Source organism: Rhinolophus ferrumequinum, chromosome 14 (genome assembly GCF_004115265.2).
Source record: "Rhinolophus ferrumequinum isolate MPI-CBG mRhiFer1 chromosome 14, mRhiFer1_v1.p, whole genome shotgun sequence".
Lineage (NCBI taxonomy): Eukaryota > Metazoa > Chordata > Mammalia > Chiroptera > Rhinolophidae > Rhinolophus > Rhinolophus ferrumequinum.
In genome coordinates this window covers 68011191-68038911 of record NC_046297.1, presented here as the reverse complement: position 1 = coordinate 68038911, position 27721 = coordinate 68011191, and the positions used below count along the sequence as shown (strand labels likewise).

The 27721-nt window shown below is 47.7% G+C and overlaps 1 protein-coding gene across 4 annotated transcripts in view; it reads left to right on the top strand.

The window, feature by feature from the left end:
• ZFAT (zinc finger and AT-hook domain containing) overlaps positions 1–27721 on the top strand; it is a 225001-nt gene that overhangs the window by 82812 nt on the left and 114468 nt on the right. For 3 of the 4 annotated variants that reach the window (XM_033126444.1, XM_033126445.1, XM_033126446.1), the window contains exon 2: positions 13839–14015. In XM_033126444.1, the coding sequence (XP_032982335.1) occupies positions 13856–14015 (160 nt within the window). In that variant the 5' untranslated portion in view covers positions 13839–13855. Of the gene's footprint in view, positions 1–9048; positions 9103–13838; positions 14016–27721 lie in introns of those variants that run through there. The other variant, XM_033126447.1, reaches the window with a different exon arrangement.

Below are 27721 nucleotides of genomic sequence, written 5' to 3'. Positions count from 1 at the left end.
GGAAAAGCAGTACATACAGAGTTCGGTACTGTTTGCAGTTTCGGGCGTCCATCGGGGCCTCGGAGCACATGCCCCGTGGATGAGGCGGGACGGCTGTAGGTCTCTTTTTCCCTTTCGCCTGAAGCACGGGGGGCGAACACCCGCGTCCAGAGTTACTTGGCTTCCTCTTCCCCTCTCCTCCTATTTCAGTGCAGTTATGGGCACCATTTCAAATACGATTCCGTTTATTTGTTTCTGTTTATATTTTCATTTTAGGGTTCCCTCCATACTTGTCTATTTATTTATTTATTTTTTCACTTTCTTCAAGTATGTGAATTTCTGGAGTGGGTGTATTTCTCGTGTTTTAGTGAAAGGAATAAATTTTGCTTTTTCTGTGGGAGCACAGACCTAGGAAGGGGCAGAGGTGACCCGAGGGTGTGAGTGTCCAGGAAGGAAAGTCCTGGGAAGACCACGGGGTTGAGGTGCGGCTTCCCTGTGGGTGCGCTGCTGGCGTCTGGGCTCTGTTAACCTTCCCCGGGCATCTCTCCTCCCGGCCCTCTGTCTGGGTCTGCTTTCTCTTCCTTGTAACCTCCATTCCGGATGCCACGTTTATTCCCTTTTTAAAGACAGAGAAGTTCAGTGCTTTCTCTCCGTGGGGGCAGGCTGACAGCTGTCCCACCCTGAGCCGACCCCCTTCCCCTGTACTCGGTCTCCTGTGTTTTGCCCGGAAACATGAGCTACGAGTGTCTTGGTTCACATATTTCTCAGAGCTTCTCTGGTGAACCCTCTGGAAATGATCTCAGGACACAGGAAATGCAGCGTGTCTCTGTTTATAGGTAAATATCCGTATTAACCTTTAAGCTCTTACCTGTATTTTGAATTAAGTGATACTGATGTTTTTGGAGCTTATCATCTTTTCGGGGAGACAGAGGTTAAACACACACGCCATTAAACACCTGGTTACAGATCGCTGCCGTTGCTGCTGAGGTGGACGGGAGGGGACGGGCAGGAGAAAGTAAGGAGCCCTGACTTACGTGAGGGGCCTCTAAGGAAGGTCTCTGAGAAAGTGAGCACGGAGCCGAGACTTGAGGACTCTGGTGCCTACATTAGAAAAACAAGTGCAGTATCTGGCGAGCAGGCACCTGCCAGTTCCCTCCCATTGGCAGAATTGCCCGCTTGCAGCTCAGAACTGGCTCCCGAGGCCAGTTCTCCTTTGGCCTCTATCGCCCACGAGAGGACGTGCCCATGAGTGGACCTGCTGCAGGTCCCTTGGGAGACACCCCTGCCTGCAGAGGTGAGGGCCGTGAGCCGTGCTGGGCCTGCGGGCGCTGCCCGAGCCAGGACCTGTCCAGCATGGCTGAAGGACAGGATGCCAGCCTGCAGGGCAGGAGACCCAGGGGAGGTGGCCTGTTCAGATGTGCACAGCGCGGGGCTGTGGGAGGGGCTGGCCTTGCCAAGGTCGCCCTGAAGCTGCACCAGCTGCAGCCGGGCCTGGGAGAAGGGCGGGTGGCCTGACCTTCCAAAGTTCCAGCCTTGTAAACATACGTGGTAGCCGCCCAAACACTGAGGGTGAGGGGCGGGTAGGCCTGCGTGGCCCCTGCCCCAGACACGGGCCGGAGGTGCCACACTCGGTATCTCTCCAGCCTTCTAAGGCAAAAATCTACGCACTTAGGCCACAAATCAAAGCACACTTTAAATTATTCTCAGGAACAAAATGGCATATCTGTGATTCTTGATGGAGGGTCTGTGCCTTTCTCATTTCTGACTGTGCCTAGCATGGGATGCGGTATGTATTAGACGTTCATTAAATGTGGAATTATGAGATTAATAAATGTACGTTAAAAATTACTTTTTCTCCCTAATAGAATCAGCATAGTGCAGGTATTTGGAGAATATACCTAATGTTTATTTCATGTCTGAGTTACCAGGAAGAATGGATCTGATCATTCTGGGAGACGGGGGTCAGTGGGGCTTGGACAATTCCTCTTTTCCCAGTGGCTCTTCGTGCTTAACTGTAAATATCTCTTCTGGAATGTGAAAGGACCTTAGATGTGTTTGAATATTAAAGGGCAGGTCTTTCTCCTAGAATTCATTGTCAAGTTCAGAACACTTTATAACTGAGGCCCGTCTCAGCCTTTCGCGATAAACAAAGTGGACATTGAAAATTTGATGTTGAATTTGCACGTTTCCCACATCTGCCTTCGGTGCCGTGCAGGCTGTTATTTTATTTTATCTCCTTTGATTATGACCAGGAGCCCAGAGCAGACAGCCCACGTCTAAGCCTGCGACAGTAATAAGTGAAAACGTAGACACGTAGACATTTCTGCCTCCAGTAACAGTGTGGGCAGGGGCTCTGGTTGGCAGTTTCTAAGTTTTCTAATTGTTTACCTTCAAAAGTAAGAAGAAAGATGTGTCAGCCACACAAAGGAACCAAAATAAACCAAAACAACAAAACTGGAAACTCACAGACCTGGTGGCGGTGGTGGCTGTGGGTGCTGCTGTCCTGTCAGATCCACTGTAAAATGCCAGAGGGCTTTGCACATTTTGTTTTTCACAGGGAAGTGATCCCAGAGACCAGGTCACTTTAGATGCATGGCATGCAAGTTCTGGGGCCACCTCGGTAACTCGGGGAGCTGTGAGGTCAGAGATCTGCACAGCGGGCTCCCCACACACCTGCTGGGGACACTTAGAGACCCCAGCGGCTGCTCCTATTTACATAAACTTATTTGTGGTGCTTTCCTGGGGAGAGGCCCTTCTTTAGCTCTAATGTTAATTCTGAATCTTCTCCCTTGCCCGGGGCTCTCACTTGGCGACTGCTTAAAAATAACTGAAAAAAAATTATGCGAAGTTTCAACATGGAGGAAACGTGTATGCGTAAAATTATACAGCAGCTGTCGGCCCGGCCCAAACTATGGCTGTTGCTCAGCATTTCTCCTGTTGTTTTGCTAATGCAGTTTCAGCAGAGGAACACCCGTGGGATTTCTCCCTTGTATTTAATAAAAATGGAAACTTTGTGAGCAGTTGGCATTTGATGAGATGCATGATGGTAATACCACAGCTTAGGGTGGGCATGGATTGGAACTTCTGCCCCGTGAGCCTCAGGGCTGGGAGGGCACCTGGGGAGTATGGTAGGTGGAGGGATGGGAGGCGGGAGAGCAGGTGCTTGCGGGGAGGGGGTGGTCCTCCAGGCCACAGGAGAGGCGGGCGATGGGTGGGGCTGTCTGCCGGTCATGGCGCTGTCCATCTTTCTATACATCAGCCTCTCAATGAAGCTTGAAGACCAGGTTCCACTATAAAGCAGTCGAAGGCCACTTGTAGCTTGAAGCCCTCATCTTTCAGGTGAGAACACAGGCCTGATGAGGTGGAGAGACTTACTCAGTACCTGCCATCGGAGGCGTGGAGCCAGCCGGGCTGGGAGACGGGGCTCCCGACTCGGGTGCCCTTTGTGCTGCTTCATGAGGACGGTGCGTGGAGGTGCTGGTCGCCGGGCTGGGCGCGTGGCATTCATGGGTCCTCTGGCCCTCCCACAGCCCTCCCGGACGAGGAAACGGAAGCTCCAGAGGCCAAGTGCACGTGCCGGTCACACAGCTGCTGGGGCAAAGGTGGTCAGGTCTGGGCTTCACGGCTGCCCTTCCCTCTCACCCCCTGTGTTGTTTTAAGCGAAGAGAATCACTTGTGAATCACAATCAACTTTTCCCCCCAATATCTTTTACTTAAAAATCCACTGTCCCCATTTTAAACAGTTGATATATAACACACCTGTCTAAGTGTGTGTAGAGAGGGGCAGCGCCATGCGTGTTCACAAAGTGAATTCGCTAGGTGACCGGCCAGAACTCGCCCCCCCAAAGCCCCCCGCCCCCTACCCAAGGGTAACCGTGTCCGTGTCCCAGCTCAAACAGGACAGAGAAGTCATGCCTTTTTACTGAATGTGAATGGAGGCGCGTCTGGCTTCTTAGCATTGTTTCAGGTGCACAGAAGCATGGGTGTAAACGGAAAAGCACCATGAGACTTGAGAAGCACTCGTATGTGGATTGAGAATTGGCCAAGCAGTGTCTGATTGTGATGAGGACAGGAATCCGTGGTCGGAGGTGGGTCTGGTTCACCTGCTGGCTTGGCCAGGGCTGGGCTGCCAGGACAGATGCAGCCCCTGCTCGGGGAGCGTCAAGGTCAAGTGGTGACACCTCATTTAGAAGGGGTGCTGGGCCTGGGCTGTGCTCCTTTGTGCCACGTGCTGTGTGAGTTTGCAATCCCCTCCCTAGGCCCAGGTTACTCATCTTAGACGGGGGGAGTAGTCTCTCCCTCTGGATGAGTGTGACGGTTAAGTGTTCGGCAGGCAAATCACGCCTCCTGTGCAGAGTTAGGAAGCACTGAATGATGCCCATCTTTTCCTGATGCGGGTCTCAGGCTCCGTGATGCTCGTCCTGTGAAGCGAGGGTGTAGTGCCCGGAGGGGCCACCAGAGGGTGGTGCTGGCACGTGTATGGGACCCGCCCTTCAGTGAATGAGGACTCGGGGCTTTAGGTGTGTGTGTTGCTGACAACCCATGTTTTTGTTTTTTGCTAAAAAAACCCCATCTGCTCTGTATGGGGTGGTCCTCTGTCCTGGGCTTTTCGTCACGCTGTGCGGCGGGCATGCTTATTAAGTGTGGGGTCAGGGTGATTGGCAGCACCCCCATCTGGCACTCACGTTTTCCAGCTCAGCGCTCCCCTGAAATGAAATTGACCCGCCTTGTGGTAAATTATAACAAACACACGCACAGAGAGCAAGGTCCCCCTTTTGCTGTTTCTAGTCGTCGTCTCCTTTCTTTATGTTTTTTGAAGATCTGATTGGCTTTGTTCAACTATTTGAGCAGCATCTTATCTAGCAGACAGAAAGGAGCTCTCTGTATCTGTTCTTCTTCACTTTAATTGTTTGAGATGTCTCTCTAACCACGACACTCGCTATGGGTTGGGGACCAAGGCTTGCTTTCCTCAGTGACCCGCTGTCATAGGGTCACACATTGTCTTCCTGCACCGTGCTGGCTGCCAGGCGGGTGGGCAGACTTGGAAAGTCTTGGTCAAGTTTTGACTTTGTTATTTGTCTGATGGGGGCGGGGGGTCCTTGGGAGCTCGCTAACTTCTCTGAGCCTCAGCTTTCTCCTCCATAACGTAGGGATGATGGTGGTGGTGGTGGTGGTGGTGGTCATGGTACCGTCTACTTGCTACTTTACAGGACAGCAGACGCTCAAGTGTGATCCCAGATGTGCAGGTCTGTGTGGATTTCACTCTGCAGCTGGGGTGGGCAGGGGAGGTTGGGTGCCACTTTGAGCCACAAAGAGTTGATGCCTCTCCCTGCCATGGCCGACGCGTGGGAACCCTCCCAGAACGTGAGCTCTGGGCGCTCCGTGCCTGTGCCCTGTGCCTGCCCAGCTCCCTAGCCCACAGCCCTCTGCGCCGGGCCACTGCTCGTGGGGCCACACGTTGGAATCGCACGCGTTCCCATTCACGGCTCTGGAGTCCCACACCTCGGGCTGCGCTGCACACACCCACCAATTGTCACTGCAGTGCCACCTCTTGTGTCAAGAATGCCTTTCCCCCGTGATTCAAATCTAAATCTATCTTGCTACTGGTTAAACCAATTTTCTCTTTCCCTCCCTTCCTTCTTTTCCCTCAGTCCTTTCCTCTGTCCCTCCCTCCCTTTCTTTTCTTTCCCCCCTCCTCTGAATACTATACGCTTGTTTATCAACCTAAGTGTCCTGAGAAAGTATGCCCAGAGGCAGAAGATATAATGTGCCCACAGCATCCTGGTCTGCCAGTCAGCCTCAAAGAGAAAATACCAAACAACCTCGATCAGCCATGAGAAAATCTCATTTAGTTGCCACTGTTTAAAAATGAGGAAATTCCAAACCCAGATTCAGCCTTTCGGCCCATTTGGCTGGACCTGGGAGGCAGCTGCCCCTCCCTGGGGGGCAGGCTCCCCAGGTGCCTTGTCCTGGCTGCTCCAGGATGGGCCTCCTGTTGGGGAAGCCTAGAGGCCTTCCTCAAGGCCTGGATGCATCCTCCCTTGTTGGGTCTCCCAGGACCCGGGGCTGCTCTGACCGCCCGTGGCTGCTGCCTGCTCTCAGAGGCACCTGTGTTTGCCGGCCTACCTTGAATTTGTCCTCTCCTCTCTACACCCAGGACTATTAAGGGTCAAGACCATCCCGAGTTCTGCCTCCACTGGCTGGCTGGCTTCTGCTCCCTGCCTGGAGGAGCTGCCTTCTCCTTATCTGCACTGCCTCCAGCCATCTTGCCAGCTCCTGGACCGTTTCAAATTCCCCTCCCCTGAGAAGCCATCCCAGGTGCCTCAGCCACGGGGACTTCTGCGTTCTCTACATGCTCTCCTGTGGCAAGCATGTGGTTGCTATATCCTTATCTAGACCCACATGCACACACACACACGCACAGCTTGCTTTCCCACCTAATTTTTAAGCTCCTTGTAAGTTGACTAAGTAGATTTGGAACCATAGAGGCCTGAATCTGATTTTTTTAGGCAAGTTATAGCTTTCTTGTCTATAACATGGGGCAATAATAACATCTTCATGGCTGACTTATTAGCAGGGCCACTGTGTACAGTTGTGCAGGTTGCACACTGCACAAGGGCGTCTCATCTAAGGGGGCTCATTTCACAGCATAGATTTGTATATTCATTATGACAGTTTTCTGCGAATCGTAGTAGAGTGTCTTATTTCAACAAAATCCGTTTATTATGACCACTTTCTGACAGGGGGAGCTAGTGTCTTAAGGAAGGCGTGCAATTTTTCATTTCTCACAGGGATGATTTTGGGCTAGCACTGGTCCTGCTGTCAGGATTAAACCTGGTAAGGAGTGTGAAAGTGCGAGGTCCCCAGAAACGTTTGTCTCCTTCCCTCTCTTGAAACAAGGCTGTGAAGTACTGTAACAGACGTCGGCCCAAACACGGGGCTCCCAGCCTGAGTGTGGGGGGTGCCCAGTGGGGAAACTGGACCTTATAGGGATAGAGCAGGGGGTGGATGTCAGGCTTTCCCGAGTTCACGTCCAGCCTCTCTGGCCCTGAGACCATGCAGCACCTCCATCGAAATCTGGAAATACTACTGAATTTCATTGATTCAAAGACTCACCTTTTAACATCTCTAAAATCAGGAGGCATCTTTTAGTCTACATGCTAAGAAAGCAGCGCATCTTCATTTGTTTGGCAGTGTTTTTATCTTTTTCAGTGGTATGTAAATCAGCGTATGTGGTATGTATACCGGTGCCTCTTAAGATAGATGTTGTGTTGGATTTGAGGAAATATTATCATGAAACCTATTTTATTTCATGGGATTGTTGTGAAGATTAAACATGCTTAGCGTGAGCCTTGCTTCGTGTGCCAGCTCAGGGACGGTTTAATTGATCTAAGCTTCCTTCTCTTTCACTTCTTCCTCTTTGAATCCCTTGGTTTGTTGCCAGCAAGTTCTCAGTAAGTGTGATGATGATGGTGATGGTGGTGACGATGGTGTGATATCTGGCGTATCCACAGCTGGTTAAAAGTTCTGTGAAATAAACTAAATGGAAGAAAAGCATTTTGGCTGAACCCAAGCCGCATTTCCTGGAGATAAAGGGCAAGCGTACTTTAAATTGTCCTAAGCTGCACAATGCGGGACTCTACTCATTAGATATGATGTGACAACAGTCTGGCTCTATGTTGTTAAAATATTTCCACTTCTGTTGGGAAGTTGCCAGCTCTCATGAATTTACTAAGTTCAGGACAAGAGAAACAAGAAAACCAAAACAGCTCTGAGAGAATTCACCGCCCAGTCTTCTCATAAAGTAGGTGATTTAGCAGGGCCTGAGCTTTGGCTGTTGGACTCTCTTTAAAGTTAATCAATCCATGTAAAAGATAGTTACAGAGCGGAGAGGATGTTCCGTACTAATCAAGGAGAGAAAGGGAGAGATTTTTTAAAGCTGTGGTTTTTAAATAAAGTAATTTAATAGGCTAGGAATGTAGCATTTTGTCTTCTCGTGGTTATTGATAAATGGTTAGCATATTGGTAACCATTGGTTCATCTGACATTTACTGAGTCCCCACTGTGTCCCAAGCAGTGTCAGTGGGTAGATGGCGTGGGGCCGGGTGGGGCTTTGGCTACAGGGAGTGAGTATAGAAGGTGTGAAGGTGCTGGACAAAGGTGTGGGGTACACAGCCAGCCTCTCAGGGCCCGCGTCACCACTCTGTCCTGAGATCTGGGCAGGGGTCCCCAGGAGCAGGCCTGCTCCCGCTGACGTGTGCTGTGTGTGCCCAAAGGACAGCATGGGACCTATCAGGCTTCAGTGACCCGGCCCAGAGTTGGAGGGTCCCAACCGACCTCCTGGGACCTCTGAGCCAGCCATTCCGGTTCATGACCTTCTTCTGGAAGGAGTGGGGTCAGAGGGCACAGACAGGACCTGGCTGCTCCTGGCCAGGAGTGCTTGCGAATCAGACTTCAGAAACGAGGACTTGTTGATGCAGCTATTTTAAGATTTTCCTCTTTAATAGTACAGAGTAGCCGGTTAAAATCTGGCAAATAATTAGAGATCGAATGCTCAAACCCCAAACTTCTGTGACTGCTCTTGTGCTGAACACGTGCTTTTCCCTTTGAATCCTTTTGTTAAGGACGAGGGCACAGTAATTGGAGCTAAAAAGGCATCCAAATTATAGCATCTCCATCGCGATGTGATGACAACATAATTATGCTTCTATTTCAGAGTATACGGTACATTTCTTCATATCAGTCCACTATAAACAACGAAAATAGCTCCTTTGTTATTTTGGCAGAGTAACAATTCTTAGCACTTGGGGAATGCACTCTGAGCCTACACTTCCTTGTGTGTGTTGACATTGTGCTGTTTATACGCTGCTTTACGGACATCTCTGGAGAGCACCGACCGTTTCCCTCCTCACCAGTCCCAGGGTCATTCGCAGCTTATGTCCAAGAGGGAACACTGTGTACTCTGCCTGGCCTTCTGGAACAGGCTGCTCTTAAATACGGGATTACATCATTGGTAGCCCTGCTTGGGGGAAGGCTGTGGTCCTGTTGGCTGTTGTGTGGCTGTACTCCCAACCAGTGCTGACCCTGGAAGGTGACAGTGCGGAGACCCCAGGCCTGGCTCAGGTAAAGCTGGGTTCCACCTTGAGTATGCACGTTGCTGGCCACACGTGTGGCTGAGGGGAGGTCAGCCTCTGACCTTCAGGCCTGCACCTGCAGAACTGGGGTAATGAGCCCTGGCTGGCGGGGGGAGGGGCACCGCGTGAGCTGATGCTGTGGAGGGTGGCCGTGCGCCCATGTCTGGTGTCCCCTGCAGTCCGAGTGACCTTCCCAGGACCTCTTGACCAGCTCCCAGCTGCCTTTCACTTGAATGGTCTAGTGCCTCCTCCCAGAAGCCTTCCAAGCCTTTCAGTCAAGGATGGCTCCGCCTGCCTTCTCCCTACAGTGTTCACAATCTACAGCACACGCTCTGGCTCACGCAGTCGGTAAACAGTCCCGTGCCAGGCTGGGGATGCGCCCTTGGACACGACGCTAGCCTTGCCCCAGCAGCTCCGAGCTCATGGTTCAGGACTGTGTCCTCACTGCTGTATTTGTCCATCACCTTGCTTTTTAGAAGGTCCAGCCATTTTTCAATGTTTGAAACTTACATAGGCTCATTGTAGAAAATACATAAGTGATTAAAAAAAAAAAAAGAGAGTTCAACAGTTAGGATTTTGGTGTATTTCCTTTCAGCCTGGCTGGGTATTTTTCCATCCATCCATTCATAAATAATGTTTATCCATTAGTCACAAAATTAAGGACACACTGAATATTCGTGGGTCCTGCTCTTTAGCATTTACGGTTCATATGCACATTTTCTCATGCCAGTCAAGATTCTTTGGAAGTATGATTTTCAGTGCCTGTACCGAGTTTCTTTGTGGGGATGTGTCACGATTTGTCCAGTGCAGGCCATGGCTGTGGTTTCTGGAGCTTGCTGTCCCAAAGACCGCCGTGCTGAGTATCTCTGTGCATAGTCGGAAATTAGGAAGGCGAGATCTTGGGAAGTAGAACCGCCGGTCAGAAATTACGAGTGAGCGTCGTTGAGGCCCTTGTCCCCTTTGCTGGTGGCAGCCAAAACCTTCTTGATGCCCAGGTTGCAGAAGCAAGTGGTGTGGGGCTGGGGCGATGTACCAGGCTCTGTGGACACCTTCCAGCAGGCCTCTGAGGATGATTAACTAAGGACACTGCTCTGTCAGCTCAGAGCTGTGGACGCTTGGGAAACACTGGTCCGTCTCCTCGGTGACCTTCTATGCCCTCCTACGGCATGTGCCGCCCTGCACACGAAGCCCTGGTGGTTTTTGTTTCTTTCCCCCCTTCTTCCGCCCCCTCCGCCCCACCCCCCACTCTGGTTCAAGCCGTTGTTTCTCAGTCTAGTTGTGTAGGACACAGCTCCCTGGCCCATGAGCCAGGTATGATGAACTGGTATGATGAGCCTTGTGCTGCCCCCGGCTGAGGCTTTCAGTCTCCAGTTGTCGGTTGGCTGCTCACAGCAGCTCACAGCAGCTCACGGAAGCTCTTGCTGGCCGCTGGCCACTCATGGCAGCACACGGCAGCCCACGGCCACTCACGCTGGCCGCCGGCCGCTCCTGGCAGCACACAGCAGCCTGCGGCAGCCCAGCTCCAGGGAGAGCCGTTGTTCACAATCTTAGCTGTAGAGGGCGCAGCTCCCTGGCCCATGTGGGAATCGAACCAGCAACCTTGGCGTTAGGAGGACGGTGCTCCAACCACCTGAGCCACCGGGCCGGCCCTCCTGGTGGTTTTTATGATTTCCGTACAGGTGCCGCCCCCGTGTCACAGCCTGTATTGCACGGCTGAGCCCTCTTATGAGACAGTCGTCGTCGTCCTAAGTCATGTGGGCTTGTCTCTGCCTGCACCTGGGGAAATGCAGATCCAGTCTCCACACCTACAGAACTAGACACGCGGCGGACCTGTGGGAAACGTGCTAACTGATAGCAGATGGTCAGAGCCTGGCACCGCCTTGGGCTGCTCAGTCTCTGGGTTGTATGGAATAACTGGGTAGTCGTTTGCTCACAGTGGTCTCTGACACTTTGTCCACATAGCTGCAAAAGCAGTTTTATTTATTCAGTCTCCAGATAACGCTTGGTGTGTCTGTGAACTAAAAGACCTCCTGCAATAACTCTGGTCCCCAGAAGTTCTGCTCTGTTAAATATCACAGAATTCCCTGTCTTCTGAAAGCACAACAGAAATCAAGAATACTTGCCCGTGCGTTGGGAAACAGTGTCACTAAAAACCTAAGATGCGGTGGTTCTGAGATGTGTCTGCCTCCCTGATGAACCAATGGCCTCTGAGGCACGGCCTCCTTATTCCTGATTCATCTCTGTGTCCCCGGTACCTGCAGTGGGACCGCCCAACCGCCGTGGCCACTGCTCAGTAGACGGTGCCGCGGACAAAGCAAACTGATAAGGGATTTGGGGGTTCTGCTCTTCTTTGTAATGATTTTCATTTCAGATATGGTTGCAAAATTATTTTAGCTTTAACACAGTGGAACTCAGCTCATGGTCTGTAGCCAAATAGCTCATCTCATGAGCAGGTAGCGAAGTCTGGTCTCTGCTTCCTGCCAGCTGTGACTCAGGCAAGCTGCTTCTCCTCCCTCAATCTCAGTTTCCTCACCTGTAGAATAAGGATTACAAACCTGTTTCTGCCTGAATGACAGGATCATGGTAGCATCAGCAGGAAGCACAGTGAACGCAACATGTCCTCATATAAAGAACCAGTCTTTCTGCAGTCACTTCTTTGGGAAGCAGTTTGGGTTCCTTAGGAATAAAGCATTTCTTGGGGGGAAAAATCAATTGACAGTATTCATGAGAGACGTTCATCGATGAACGTCTATTCTGCTTTGTCAAATTCCTATTTCATATGTTTTTTGGTAGGAAAGAATTCTCTTAGGCCATCACTGTGCCCGCTTGTTCATGGAGAAACCCTTTCTTTCAATCCAGAGAGGGTCTCTTTTCTGTGACCCCAGTGACTGGCGGGGTTCTGTTCTCGCTGTAGCAATGGCATGCCCTACTGCCTTTCTCGTCTCCTCTTGCTGGTAGGGGAGTTTTGCTGTAAAGAGAAGGAGAGACATTACGTAGAGGAGAGTGAGGAATGGAGATCAAGAGAGATTTTTGTTTCGTTTTAAGATGGGAGAAATAGAGCATGCTGGGAGCACAGAGAGGGGAGCATTGGTGATCTGGAGAAAAAAGCAGATGTCGCCGGAACAGTGTTGTTGAGTGGGTGGTCAGGATTAGGGTTCAGTGTCCACAGGTCATGGTGATGCCCTCTGTCCAGTGATGCCTGCTGCCTTCTAGGGTCAGGGCAGCGGAAGCAGTCTTCCCAAGGGCAGGCACTGAGGTGCGTTGTCTTCAGAGAATTTAAAAGCAGTAGCAATGGTTAAATGTGGTCCTGCCGTTTTTCTCCATGAGCCACCAGTGGCAGACAATGTCAGTGATAAGAACACCAGTGTGGACCTCCCCGCTGACCACAGCTCTGTGCCGCTGCTTGTGCCAACCCTCATGCCAACAGGCGCAAGGCTGGGTGGATGGGTGCGGATGTGGGCGGGTCAGCAGGTGTGGTCGAGGAAGCGGGTAGAGGCTGTCTTCTGGCTGCTTCATGTGAACTGGGAAGCCAGGCCAGCAGCTGCAAGTGAGGCTGGGGTGTGGGGAGAGGAGAAGCTAGGTACAGCTAGGTCTTTCTTCACCTTTGACAGAGAGTCAGTGGCCTAGAGACTTTGTATGACTGTTGTGTGGCTTTAAGAGTCTCCGTGAGCCAGTGATGGTGAGCGTCCAAGGGAACCAGGCAGTGTGGGTGCAGCTTCCCCGCCGTTCAGCTGTGTGAGTGAGGACACGCTGTGTGCAGAGCGTCGGGGTGACTCAGGATTGTGGTTTCCTGAGTGAGCGCTTACTGTGTTCCCACTGCGGGGTCCGCGTGCTCCCGACACTTGTTATTCAAACCGCCGCACCCAGAGACTCTCCCTGCTTGTCCAGGCTCACCCAGCATTACAGCATTAGGGGCTGGGGTGGGAAATTTAACCTGGGTTTGTCTGCTTCAAAGCCACTGTCCTTGCCATCATACCAAGTCTTCCTTTTATTATAAATGTGAAAAGAAAAACAAAATCTAGCTTTTAATGATTGTTGGGGCCTAAATTGAATACTCTTCTATGTGCCTATAATTATTTTATCTGACTCAAACATCAGTTTTTATCCATGATGTCTTCCTGCCTCGTACAGCGGGATGAATATAATAGACTGTCAGTAAATATTTGTGAATGGTGATCATGCTTTAAATAGGAATTAAGTGGCTTAGAAGCACAACAACTTTCTTTCTTTCGTGTTCTTAGTTCCAGTGCCAGCCAGTGAAAGGGGTCTTGGCTCTTGAGAAATGCTATTTTGATCAATTTTTCCTGGCACCTAATTTAAGAGTCTAGCTAGAATACTTAATTGCCATGGGTAAAGTTCATTCATTGGAGGGTTACATATAATTTTTCAAGTTCCATGTTCGTTTTTTACTTTGCTGGTTGATGCTGGAATCTATAGGCTGTGGATTAGATTTGGGGAACAGGGAGGTTCATGTTAGCCCCTATCCAGAGGACTGAGGATTTGAATACTGAAGAAAGAATTTTCTGGGAGCTGGGCCACCGGAAGTTAGAAGTGAGCAGCCCAGCTGTGCAGGTATCCACGAGCGGGACATAACCTGTCGGAGGCTGGTGATTGCTCAAAGGGGCAGCGTTCAATACTTTTCTTAGGCAGTTGGAAGTAATTGTTTCTGTGAAGATGAAATAACACATATACATATATATATATTGTTTTTTTTTTTTCTTACAGAAAACACGGCCATCTTCATGTGTAAATGCTGTAACCTTTTCTCACCAAATCAGTCGGAACTCCTCTCCCACGTTTCTGAGAAGCACAGGGAAGAAGGAGTTAACGTTGATGAGATCGTCATCCCCCTGAGGCCTCTGAGTATTCCAGAACCTCCCAACCCCAGCAAAACGGGAGATGGTAAGGGGGCCGGGGTGCTGGGTGAGGACCACAGCCACGGATGTGCGTGTCTGTGATGATGATGTTAATTTGCTCACAATTCCTTTGATTCTGGGTTTCTGTCCGGTGGGCACAGAAACCTAGAAAATCCAAATTTCCAACCCAGAAATCACAATAAGTGTCTCATTATAGATCTGCTCAAATAAGATTGCTTCTTTGAATTCCCTGTGCTTGGCTGCTGTAGGGGTTTCTCCAGTGCCTGGTGGGTGGGTGGATGGATGGATGGGTGGATGGATGAATGGATGAAGGTGGCACCATCTAACACTATAGAAACATGAGCTTGTCATCAGAGAAGTGTGAGTTTAGCCCAGCTCTAGCTCCTACGAGCTACATTACATTACCTGAAGCAAATGATATGATTTCTCTAAGCCTCACTTTGCTTATCTGAAAAAAGATGAAAACAAATCCCTGTCCTCAGGGGGACTGTGAGGATTAAGTCAAAGAACATACCTGTAGCACCTAGAATGACACCTGGCACAGAGAGGACCATCAAGGGAAGCTGTTATCGTCACATTCGTGATAAATAAGTGAGTATATGTCATCTTAAAAGCAGCATTTCTGAGCTGGTCATGTACACTTGGAACAAGGATTCAGTTGCAAGAAGCTTTGATTTGCACAGAATCTTCCATGTTCGGTCCACGTGCCAAGTGAGGTACTTCTTGCCTGCAGTGTCCGGACATCCCCCACTGAACGGTGTCAGTTGCAGCAGGTGGATGGATTAGAGAAAGCACCCAGGCGCTGTAATTAGGTCCCCAAAGACAAAGAAAATGTATGGTACCGGAGGAACAGCTGCAAACGAGAGTTAGGAGAGAGCTCCCCACCACACATAACTAGTTTTACATGGTGAGAGACAACGGCCAGTGTCCCGTGCACCAGCGTCATCTGTGGCAGTGAGGGTCCCATCGTAGGATTCAGTAGTCACACTAATAATGCAGATACTCTTGCTGGGAATATTCAGACGCGTTTCTAAACAGGCCGGCTTATCGGTGATCTGTCTGTCCACAAGGAGAGACTTCAGACCGAAGGTGCTTTGGTGAACGACTCCCTCTGGCCAGTTCCAGGATGCTCAGAGAGGGGGAGCTGACAGAGCATCAAGGTGTGGAGAAATCAGGAGAAGCTCTCCTGGTTACTGTTAGTGGCAGAAGGTGACAACTAAGAGCCTCCAGCACCTTTAAGTAAAAGGAGGACCATGTATTTGCATCATGGTCACCATCATCTAGTACTAGTGACGTGTCCGTGGCATTCCTCAACCCCGTCCCAGGCCTGTAAACACAGCTGCCCTCTCCGCGCTTGGAGAAAGCAGGAGTAAGGCAGGAAGTCACACAGAATCACATCTCAGCTGATCATTCATACTTGATATTCTCTTTGCTTTAGGAAGGGGCGAGGCAAAGGTCTATGCTGGGCACTAAGAATCTACCAAATAACCCGATTAAAAACCGGGCAAAAGACCTGCATAGACGTTTTTCCAAAGAAGATGCCCAGTGACCAACAGGTACATAAAAGGGTGGTCAATATCACTAGTCCTTAGCGAACCGAAAATCAATGCTACCATGAGATTGTCACCTCACACCTGTCAGCATGGCTGTCATCAACAAGACAAGAGACACTAAGTGTTGGCAAAGATTTGGAGAAAAAGGACCCCAGGTGCACTGGTGGAGGGAATGTAAATTGGTGCAACCACTATGGAAAATTGTTTGGAGGTTCCGTAAGCATTTAAAGACAGAACTACCATATGATCCAGCGATCCCTCTTCTGGGCATATACACAAACGAAATGACATCAGTATCTCAAAAAGGTACCAGCACCTCCATGTTCATTGCAGTGTAATTCACAATAGACAAGCTATGGAAACAACCTAAGTATCAGTGGACAGATGAATGGATACGGAAAATGTCACACACACACACAGGAATATTATTCAGCCATAAAAAATAAGGAAATCCTGTCATTTGCAACAACATGGATGAACCCGGAGGGCATTATGTTGAGTGAAATTAGCCAGACACAGGAAGACAAATGCTGTATGATTCCACTTACGTATGGAACCTAAAATAGCCAAATTCATAGAAGCAGACAGCACACTGTTGGTGGCCAGGGGGTTGGGGAAATGGGGTGATGTTGATCAAAGTGTACAAACTGTCAGACTAGATCTGGGACCTAATGTGCAGTGTGGTGATTCTTAGTAATACCGTGCCTTCTACTTGAAATTTGCTAAGACAGTGTGGATCTTAAGTGTTCTCATCACACATCAGAAATGCCTACTATATGAAGTGATAGATGTGTCAATTTACTTGGTTGTGGGAAGCGTTTCACAGCGTATATGTATATTAAATCATCTGTGCACCTTAAAAATCATGTTGTACAACTTAAATATATACTAAATTTTTAAGTGTCGAAGGTGCTTTAGTAAAGCTGGGGGGGAAATCTGCCTAGTGACAGGGCCCTCAAAGCTCAGCCACCCCTCCTTCTGCCACTCAGTCAGGGAGTGAGTGAGGCTCATCCATTGTGACCTTATTGGAGGAACCTTGGGGACCCCATGGCCATCTCCCTGCCCAGCGGTTAAGACACCTTGGCATTCCCGAGTGTGTAGATTCATAGATAGATGGAACCAAAGCTTTAGTCAAGAACTTTAAATGTTTGTATTCCTCCCTCTGGGGTTGAACATCTATAAACTCAGAAAGACGGATAATCTCTTTTGTAAAATTTATGTGGCAGATAAAAGTAATAAGGATTAACATGTAAAGAACTTAGAGAAAGGCTGTTACAGAGCTTTTAATTCTATTTTTATTCAGTTTTGCTTATTACAGTTTTCTTCCTACTAAAATGAAATGTGAATAAGAGATAAAATAATCTGAATTTTTCATTTTGTTTGTAAATAATAAAGGAGTAAATGATAACAAAGCAGATAGACTTTTACATGGAATTACACGCACGGGTGTTTTATAAGGTGCACACGTTCTGACTTCCACCCGGTCCCTCCGTATTGGTGTTAGTGAAAGCACCCCCCTCGGGAGGTCATCCTGAACTGTTTCCTCATCCTGGAGACCCCCCTCCTCTTTGTCTCCCCCACCCAGCCCACCATGTCCACTTATCCCCGTTCTACAGCCCCCCGCCCTTCACTCTGCCTGGGAAGCCCCTTGTAGGTGGCTTTGCCTGGCTCACCCTGCATGTTTCTAAGGCTCATTCAGCCTGACGTTGCTTCTCGGAGCTCTTCCCTCGGCCTGCAGGGACTAGGAGGCCCTTGTCTGGACTCCTCCTACATCCTCATAAATGTGTCTCCGTTCCACCCTTCCTACGTGTGCTTTCATTGTCTCTGTCCCTTCCTCTGGCTTCTCGGGGGACCTCTGAGGAAGGGATGTGGGCTCCCTCGGTTCTTTGGTCCCAGCTCTGTCTCAGGTCCTGGTCGGGGCACTTCCCCTTCCATGTGTGACGATTGAACCCGTCGCTTTCTGTTGTTTGTTTTCTTACCTCTGGCTTTGCTGCCCCTCTGTCTTCCAGAGGCTTCCTCCAACCTGTCACCAGTCTGTTTTTTGGCTGAGAGATAGGTTTATTAGAGGCATAGAACGGTGTATTACGGTTGGGAAATAACCGAGTAGGTTGGAGAATTTTTTGAGGCTCTCACCCAGAAAGCTTCAGTGGCTCCCCGTCATCTAAACCAGAGCTCCCCAAACTTTTTAGACCCAGGAACCCTTCTGACTAGCAGAAGCCCTCTTATTTTCTCTGCAGTGCCATTGGTTGCGTGAATTCACAGGTGAGGCCTGTTTTTCCTCCTCTTCTGGTCCTGCAGGCCCCAGTAATGGCCGAACAGGAACTCTAGACCCCAGGCCTTTCTCCTCCCTGCTGTTGCAGGTGGACCCATACGTGGAAAGTTCTCCTTCATTCCTCAGGCCTCTTTGGTGCTTCTCCTGGGCCGAACACCGTGTAGATAAACCCATCGAAGCAATTACATTATTCCTTTATACTTTGTTTTTTGTTTATTTTTCAATTACAAAAGTAACAACACCTTGCTGAAAAGTGTAAAACAATATAAAATGAGGAAGGCGAATACCCCTAACCGTACCCCCAAGTTCCTCAGTGAATGGTCTTTACACCCTTATCAAAAATCAGTTGACCGTAGATGTGTGGGTGTAATTCGTCATTCTCGGTTCTATCCCATTAAGGTACATGTCTGTTGTCAGGCCAGTAGAATACTATTTAGATGACTGTAGCACATTTTGAAATGGGGAAGTGCCAATCCTCTAACTTTGATCTTCTTTTGCAAGATTGCTTTGGCTGTTTAGGGTCTCTTGTAATTCTATATGTTATTTATCTGTTTCTTTAAAAAAGGCATCTGGAATTTGATAAAGACTACATTGAATCTGTAGATCAGCTTGGGGACTGTTCCCATCTTAACAATATTAAGCCTTCCAATCCATGAACATGGGATGTCTTTTTATTTAAGTCTTTAATTTCATTCGGCAATGTTTCGTAGTTTTCAGTGCACTAGCCTTATACCTCCTTAGTTATTTTCACTCCTAAATATTTTATTCTTTTGATGCTGCTATAAATGGAAATAACTATCTTAATTTCATTTTCACATCATTCATTGCTAGTTTACAAATACGACTGTTACTCATATATTGCTCTTCTATCCTGCAAACTTGCTAAACTTGCTTATTAGCTCTAATAGTTTTATTGTGGCTTCTCTAGGAATCTATCTATATAAAGTCTTGTCATCTGCAAATAGAGATAGATTTACTTCTTCCTTTCCAATCTGGATGCCTTTTATTTGATTTTCTTTCCTAATTGCCCTGGCGAGAAACTCCAGTACAATGTTGAATAGAAGTGATAAAAACAGACATCCTTTTTCTTGTTCCTGACCTTGAGGAGAATGTCTTTCACTGCTAGGTATAATGTTAGATGTGTTTTTGTTTGTTTGTTTGTTTGTTTGTTTGTTTGTTTGTTTGTTTTGTAGGTGTCCTTTATCAGGTTAAAGAAATTCCCTTCTATTCTTAGTTTGTTGAGTGTTTTTGTCATTGGATTTTGTCAAATGTTTTTTCTGTGCCTGTTGAGATGATCATGTTTTTGTTTTTTTCCTTCATTCTATTAATATAGTGTATCACATGGATAGATTTTCATATATTGACTCACCCTTGCATTCCTGGGATAAATCCTACTTGGTCATATTGTATAATTCTTTTAATATGCTTCTGGATTTGGTTTGTTAGTATTCTGGTGAAGGTTTCTATATTTATATGCAGCAATGTTGGTCCAGCGTCTTTTGTCTGATGTCTTTGGTTTTGGAATCAGCTTAATAGTAGCCTCATAGAATGAGGTGGGAAGTATTTCCTTCTCTTCTATTTTTTGGAAGAATTTTAAAGTGTTGAAGTTAATTCTTCTTAAATGTTTGATAGAATTTGCCAGTGAAGCCATTTAGTCGTGGGCTTTTTATTTTTGGTGGGAAGTTTTTTGATTACTTTTCATGTTATAGGTGTATTCATATTTTTCTATTTTTTCTTGACTTAGCTTCAGTAGTTTGTATCTTTCCAGGAAATTTTCTGTTTCTTCAGATTTATCTAATTTATTGGCATACAGTTGTTTTTAGTATTTCCTTAGAATTCTTTTGATTTTTGTAAGATCAATAGTAATGTCCCCTCTTTCATTCTTGATTTTAGCAATTGAATCTTAATCTCTTTTTTCTTGCTGAGGTTAGCTAAAGGTTTGTAAATTTTGTTTATTTTCTCTATTGTTTTTCTGTATCCTATTTAATCACTTTCCACTCTAACCTTTATTATTTCTGCCCTTCTGCTTGCTTTGTGCTTAGTTTACTTCTGTTTTTCTAGTTTCTTATGTTGGAAGGGTAGGCTGTTGACTTGAGATCTTTCTTCTTTATTTAACATTAGGCATTTACTGCTATAAATTGTCCTCTAAGCACTGCTTTCACTGCATCCTGTAAGTTTTGATATATTGTGCATTTGTTTTGTTCACCTCAGTGTATTTTGTAATTTTCCTTATGACTTCTTTCCTGACCCGTTTTCTATTTAAGTCCACCATTTAATATTCATTAATTTTTGAATTTTTATAATTTATTTTCATTTCTAATTTTTGTCCACATATGCTTTATGATTTTAGTCCTTTTCAATCAATCGGGACTTGATTCATGGCCTAATATTTATGTAATACATCCTGGAGAATGTTCCAGGTGCACTTGAGAAGCATTTGTGTTCTGCTGTTGTTGGGTGGTTAACAACACTGTTGTTCAGGTCTTCTGTTCCTTGCTGATGCTTAGATTTTATAATTAAGGAATATGTGGCTCACAGACGAGAGGCGTTAAAACAACACACAGATATACCTGGGAGATATTGCACGTTTGGTGTGAGACAACTGCAATAAAAGTGACTATCGCAGTGAAGTGTGTCATAATCGTTTTGCTGGTGGGGAGTCTTACCTACAATTTGTAAAAAATGTAATATCCGTGAAGCACAGTAAAGCAAAGCCCAATAAAACAAGGTACGCCTGCACTCGAGGTTACCTAGTTAGTAAGTAAGAGAATGGGATTTGGGTCCCGCTGGTTTGATGGTATCTGCATGTACTTTTGGTACGTTGGGTATAATCAAATTCTTACTTTTGAGCTACTTTTATAAATAATTTTCTAACTTTTGACTTAAATTGTTCTTGAATACATTTCTCTTCTTTGTGTATACTGGAAGATTAGTTGCTTCTGTTGTTTAATTTTTAAAAAAGTATTTCTTAAGACTTTGATAACTCAGACTCTGAAGGTGAGGAAATTTCTTCAAAAATATTTTATTCAGAACTTCAAGTCCTTTTTTTGATTTGTGCAAGTCCATAAAATTTGAGGATTGTAGAGGTTTAGTTTTTAATGATTTCTTTTCAGGTTTAACCTTCACAATTAATTTTAGGTTGAGAGATACTTGAAATGGTTTCATTAAACCTTTAACTGGGTAGCAGTTGATTTATTATTTTGGTCTCCCTTTATAAAATGAAAATTTCTAAATCCTCTGGTTTATTTTATAGCCTTTTAATCATTTTTTTTTTTGTTCATGTAAGAAGTGGTCTTCTTACCTTCTGTTTTTCTTCCCTCTTTCTAATCAAATCTCAGGTTGTTGTTGAAGAAAAAATTGCCTAATGGACCAAGCTCATTCTCCCTTTTGTGTGTGTGTGTGTTACTGTATTTGTGAGTGTGTGATTGTTTATATGAGTAAGTTTGTGCGATGTGTGAGTGTGAGTGTGTGTGTGTGCACGTGTGCATGTGCGTGGGAATTCATTCATCCTGATGGAGGCAGGGGCAGAGGGGTTTGCTCGAGGAGGAATTTACTTGTACGTGGGTCTCCCGAAAGCCTTGTTTGGCTCTTCCATCTTCTTCTCCCTGGCAGCCTTTCAATAGGCGTTCTTCTCTTCTCTCTTTTACCTTTTCCTTCCCTTCTTTCCTCCTTCTGTTACTTTATTCAATAATTGTAGCTGTGATGTGCCTGAGTGCTGTGCTGGGTGCTGAGAGTCCAGGGCGGACCAGGCACTGTTCCTGTTGGTTCTGCCTCCTGGCTGCTGGGTGGCAGTGAGGCAAAGAGGCAACTTCAGTGCTGTGGGGAAAGTGCTTTTCTAGGATGGAGTATGGGCCGATAAGAGGGGGGCACATTGTCTAGTTTGAGGGTAAAAGGAGGCTTCCCAAGGGAGGCTGGGATCTAAATTTAAATCTCTGTGTTGTCTCTTCTGGGCACTTACCACAAATAAAGTCATTTTGAGTGTATGCAGGCGCGCTGTACTGCTGTTCCTGTAACCACTGAAACCCGAGCCCTGGTTACTCTTGTAGGCAGCGTGTGGTGCTGGGAAGAGCACCCACCTTGGACTCAGACAGACTCAGGTTTCAGACCTGGAGCTATCATGTGTTTGGCAGGGCTGCAACTGGCACATGTGGTGCCTTTGTGTGGATTACAGAAGGGTACCCCCATTCTGGACTTGATGGGTCAGTCACAAGCTTTCCTTCAGAGTGAACAAACATAAAATGTGCTCGGAGGGCTGCAGCCAGCCTCAGAGAGCTCAGCGTGGCTCATGGAGCATCGGCCCCTGCCCGCGCTTGGCTGTGCTCACGCAGGGCTCAGCACACACCACTGTCTTGGGGATAGGCCCTGCTGGGGTTTAGGCCGGTGGCTTTGGTCATCTGTCAAAGGGAGGTACGATGCCGGCCCTTTGTAAAGCAGGCTCTGAGACAGATGCATGCAGTGCTTTCGTATGTGGTAATGCATGGTGCAGCAGTAGCCCTCCCGCTGCCCCTTCTGTCCGTCTGTTGTCCAGTTCAGGAGTTGGGTCACAGTGGGGCTGGGTGACACCATCGTCATTTCTCCGTAGAACTTAGAGGTCGAAATGTGTCATTTCTGGGCTCTGATACCATAATCTGAGCTGACACAGACACGAAGTTCACAGACACTGAGGCCAACGGATCTGGGCTCAAATCCTAGCTCTGCCACATGTTAGTTCTGTGTCTTGGGGCAAATTAATTCCATCTTCCTCAGCCTCGGTGTCCTCCTATGTCGAATGGGAATATTACTGACGCTTCCCTCAGGGACTTGATGGAGAAATGCCCTTGAGGTGCTCACTGTGGTGCCTGAGATGTACGTGCTTAATCATTAATTGTTAGCCATTGCTGTGATTTCCGTGGCGTTTCCACATCGTTGCTGATAAAACCCCACAGAGCAGGCTTAGGATGCCTTCGGCCTCCCAGTGATTTGCAACACAGGGCCGGCTGTCGTCCATCCCACAAAGGGGGTGCTGTGTTCCCCTTAAACCTGAAAGGCTCATGCTCCCTCGTTTCTGGTAAATAATTCATCGTTTCCCTGTCGCTTGCTGGGTTGTTGGAAATAAATGCAAGGGAGATTGACTGTCAGGGCCTGACAATGTTAGTGTTCAGGATTTTTCTAAATTCTTTAGTTGGTTTGATTAGAGATTGAGCTGCAAAGTGAGAGACTGACTGGAAAGCTGGCTTTATCCATGGTCTTAAGCATAATGAAGTTTGTGGGCCCCTAATTCTGTAATGGCTTTCTTGCTGTTTGAGACATTTTAAAGTGAAGAAATCAAGGAAAAGGTGCCATAATGAACAAGAATGGGCATACATCTAGGAACCACAGGCTCCAACAGTGGGCTGGCCGGGAAGGGACTAGTTTCTTCAGCGAGAGTCCCCGTCAGAATACCAATGACTGGCCATCGTAATAAATAGCTGCCATTCATCAGTCCCCTCAGTATCATGCTCAGCATTTTGGCAGATTGCTTTTATTAATAGGGACTCTACAAAATAGACTCAGTTTGTGTTTGTTTTTCATGTTAGAAACTGAGGTGCAGTGGGTATTTGAACCCAGGTCGGCTGAACCCAGCCAGTGTTCTCAGCACCCCACATTTGGGCTCTATCTGTATATCTAGAAGCGACCTGAGGGCTACATGACTCAGCAGAAAGACCTGGGAGTAGGGAATGGAAACCCATTCGCAGCTCTGGGAGCGCAACAGCTACTTCTGGAAAACGTGCCAAGTCACTGAACCTTTGGAAACCTCATTTCATTTCCTATTGTGAAAATTACATTTGCTACATCTATCTCTTAAGGTTTTTATGAGGATAAAATGAGATAATCGCTGGGAAAGTGCTTCCTTGAGTGATGTATAAGGGCTCACATTATTAGATTTTTGGTAATATCGGGCTTTTTTTCATAATGCTCACATTGTCTTTTGATTGAATGTGAAAACCTTTAGCTGATTCTTTCTGTCTCTTGCTAGCTCTTGGCCCTGGATCTGCAAGGACAGTTCTCTGACGATGGGAAATTGTCCCCAAACTATGGATTTGGGACAGAGTTGAGATGCATCTTTCTCACCCCTGTTGGGAACTTGGGACATAGGTTATGACTTATGTTCCAAATGTTTATTTTCCTATTTAAAAAAAAAAATGAAGATAATTTAGGTGCTACAACCAAACGGTATTTAATACTTCACAAAGTAGACCGCCTTCATTCAGACAGCTCCAAAATGGAGAAGGCAGGAAGCTTTAGCAGGATGAAGAATAAGAGCGAGAGAAGCTCACAGGAAATGGTGTAGAGGAGCTGGCACACCACGTGTGTGCCTCACTGGAAATCTGAGACGAGCTGGGGCAAAGGCTGAGCTGCTCAATAGCTGGGACGACCTGGTGGAGAAGGTCATCTGAACTGGGCCTGAACTGTTGGCATTTGACTTGGGCTTGAGGTCTGATTGGGGGTGCAGGAGGCGGTCAGATACGGGGCGATAGTACAGATAAGTAAAACGAGACAGGGTTATCTGTGCATGTTTAGGGAGGTCTAGAACATTGCATGAGCATGGGGGGCGGCCACTGTGGGTGTGTGTACGTGTGTATGTGTGTGTACACGCATGTACATGCAGGTTTGAACCACGCAGTGAAGGGTCTAGAAAGCCACATCTGAGAATTATGGGGCTAAGTCATCAAGAGCAATGGAAGGTTCTAGAACGAGAGAATGGTACTGAGACAAGGGATGGAGGTGGAGAAAGACTGGAGAAAGGCTGGATCCCAGAGATTGTGTGCAGGCATCCAGGTGACAAAGGTGCCTAAGAACAGAGAAGGAGTTTACGGGGCAGATGTCTTGTCTTTAGGACAAAGTCCGTAGAGTTCAGTGACAGACTGACTAAAGGAATTCAGGAAGGAGGCAGGAGAACTGGAGGTGATGCCATTAAAATGTTTTGATTTAGAGGTGACAACATTTTCCTTGCCCATTTCCAAGAGCTTCGGCTCTTCTAAGAAATGTGGGTAGTTGACAGCAGCAACTTGTTTTCAGTGCTGTAGTTATTCCAAGTTCATTTATGAATATTTCATTTTTAGCGAACTAATTGGTCTTGAGGATCTGAATTATGGATGTAGGACGATGTAGGATTCGTTTTGTCACCGTTGTGTTAGGCTTTCCAAAGCTTTCACGGCCGAGTGGGCATTTCTTCTTTGACAGCCACATCGCACACTGCCTGTCAGTGAAATGCACTAGGATTTATCAAGTGCCTGCTGAGCAGAACCAGGTTAGGTGCAGGGGTGAGAAAGAGCAGTGGTAAGAGAGATACACAGATGACTCTTGTGTCGGACCGACTGTGCTGTGCTCCTACTATGTGATGAGCACAGATCTCGCATGCCTTGCACACAGTAGTTGCTTTCCCACGCCTGGCACATACTTGTCTGTGGAGAAAATGCTGGGTACCCTGCTGCAATGAGCTTGCCAAAGAAGGCTATGTGCACAGTTCTCCACGAGACTGCTTTGTCTGCCCAAGACTGCTGACAAGCAGCCACCACTTGGGTCCCCAGAGCCACCCTCACTTCTGACCAGCTAGATATAAATTTGGGGGTCCCCACAGAATCCCTCAGGTTCTATAATTTGCTAGAAACACTCACAGAACTCAGAAAAGTGCTACACTTACAATTACAGTTTTATTTTACCAAAAGGGTACAAATTAGAACCAACCAAAGGAAGAGATTCTGGGCAAAGTCTGGGACTAGGAGGGTTTCTGATGGAGCTTCTGGTCATCCTTCTGCCCCCGACGATGGAGTCCTGCATGCTACATATGTTACCTCCTGCCACTACATATGACACAATTCCATATATGACAAGAGCAGTGCCAGCCAGGGACGCTCGCTGAGCCTTTGGTTACCAGAGTTTTTATGGGGGCTCGATGACGAACTGCCCGTGTAGCTGGCCTGTTCAGCTTCCCTTCCTCAGGGACGTTCAGACCGATACCTTTATTCTCTACTTCCTTCTGAGGGCGGAACCCATGTGACGTGTTCCTGTCATAAGTCATATAGTTAGACTGTCCAGTGACCAAAGCCCCCAGGCAAACTGACACCCCCGTCAGCCAGGGCATGCCTAGAGGTCAATCCCAGTAGCCGAGGGCAGAGGCCAGGCTGCGCATTGGGTAAAGTTCCTTCTCCTCATGCAGCATTTCGGAGGAGTAGCTTGTATCCACCCGGTCACGATGCAGAGTCTGTCACTGGGTTGGGCCTGGGCCACCGACCCCCATAAACTCTTCTGCAGCTAAGATGACGGCACAGGCGGTGCATGTTTTATAGCCTCTCCGATTCTGCTTCTCTATCAACTGCAGCTTCGGTGGGTTGCACAAGTTCATGCTGTTGTAAAGAATAAGGGACTGAGGTAAACGATTGTCCTTGGCCAGTTCCTTTCCTTACCTCCCCCTCCAGCCTCCCTCACACGTCGGCCGGGCCTCCTGTAGGCACAGCTCTGTGCTGGGGAAATCCAGTGCGGACAAAGGGAGCAGAGGGTCTTGTGCCCTGGTTCCTTTTACCAGTCCCTCCATTTGCCTTTCCTCCTCTGCTCTCTCCCCCCCCACCCCCACCCCCAGGCCCCAGCACGTCCAGGGAGATGGAGGGAAGACAGTAACTGTGCTGGCTGCCCTGGCCGAGGAAGGCCCTGGTGTGGACCTCCCTCGGGCAAGGTTGGCACACCCTTGGTACCGCAGCCCAGCAGAATCTCTGCTCCTGCCAGCCTCCCCCACCCACCCCTATCTCAGCCACTCTCCCATTCTCCTGCGCAGCCTCTCTGAGTTCTTGGGGACCCTGTCCAGAATCTGCTCCTTTGTCCACAGCCCACATTTTCACACTGCTCTTTACCTGCAGACTCTGCTGCAGAGCTGTCCTGCCCTCCTCTGTCCCTGTGGCCTCTCTGTCCGATTTGGGACCAGAAGTGACCTGCTGTGGTAGCTGTGGGCAGTGTGGCTGATGCTTTCCTGTGTAGGGCTGTAGCCTTAGAGGGAGCAGGGAGGGACCCTGAAGACCTTCTGCAGATGACCGTTCCCCCGAGGTGGTGTTAGAGCCTAAGACCTCCTCCTCCGCGCTGACGTGCAGATTCAGAGAGGACTGCTGAAGGGCCACGCCTCAGCCAGGCAGATGCCAGACCTCTGCGGAGGGGATGCCAGCCAGGTGCTGCTGGCTTCCTGCCTGGCCACTCGGCCTGCCTGTCCAGTCACATCACCTAAGACCATGCCACTGTCCCTTCACACAGCAGCGTGATGCTCCCTGACCCCGCTCACCCCACTTAATTCCCACCTTCATCCCAGAGACGAATGCCTTAAAAATGAATGCTAATTAAGAAGAAATACAAGTTGTACAATGATGTGAAACTTGCTCTAAAGCAGCTCTGATCATGACATGTAAATCACTAGGTCGCTAGGAAACTTGAAAAATGTTATTGTCTGTAGTCTTGTAATTTGTGGTTTTAGACTGTAATTATTTTTTCTCTTTTTCGTCAGAGCAATTTGGCTGTAATAATCATGATGCCTTGCAATAATCTGAATAGTTGTGTAACTCATTAAGAGCATGAAAAGCTAAGCAGCCTTCCCAAACCCTTTGCAAAGAAGCCCTTAAGCCATTTCTGAGAACTGGATTTAAATGGAGATGGTGGTTCACAGAGAGCCTGATTTGTGAACCGAGGGCTGGTGTGCCCCACTTTACAGAAGCAGCGTATGCACAGGTTCTGGTAAAATGATTTCCTAAGTCACAGTATTACAAACTAGATTATATATTAGCATAGAGATGCAACAATATTAGCACTAAACGTACTGTTTGCAGCTGCTCATTTCTGGAACTGCCTCAGACTTTTCATTCTTTTGTTTTTGTTCTTTTTTTTTTTTTCCTTATTTATTTATTTATT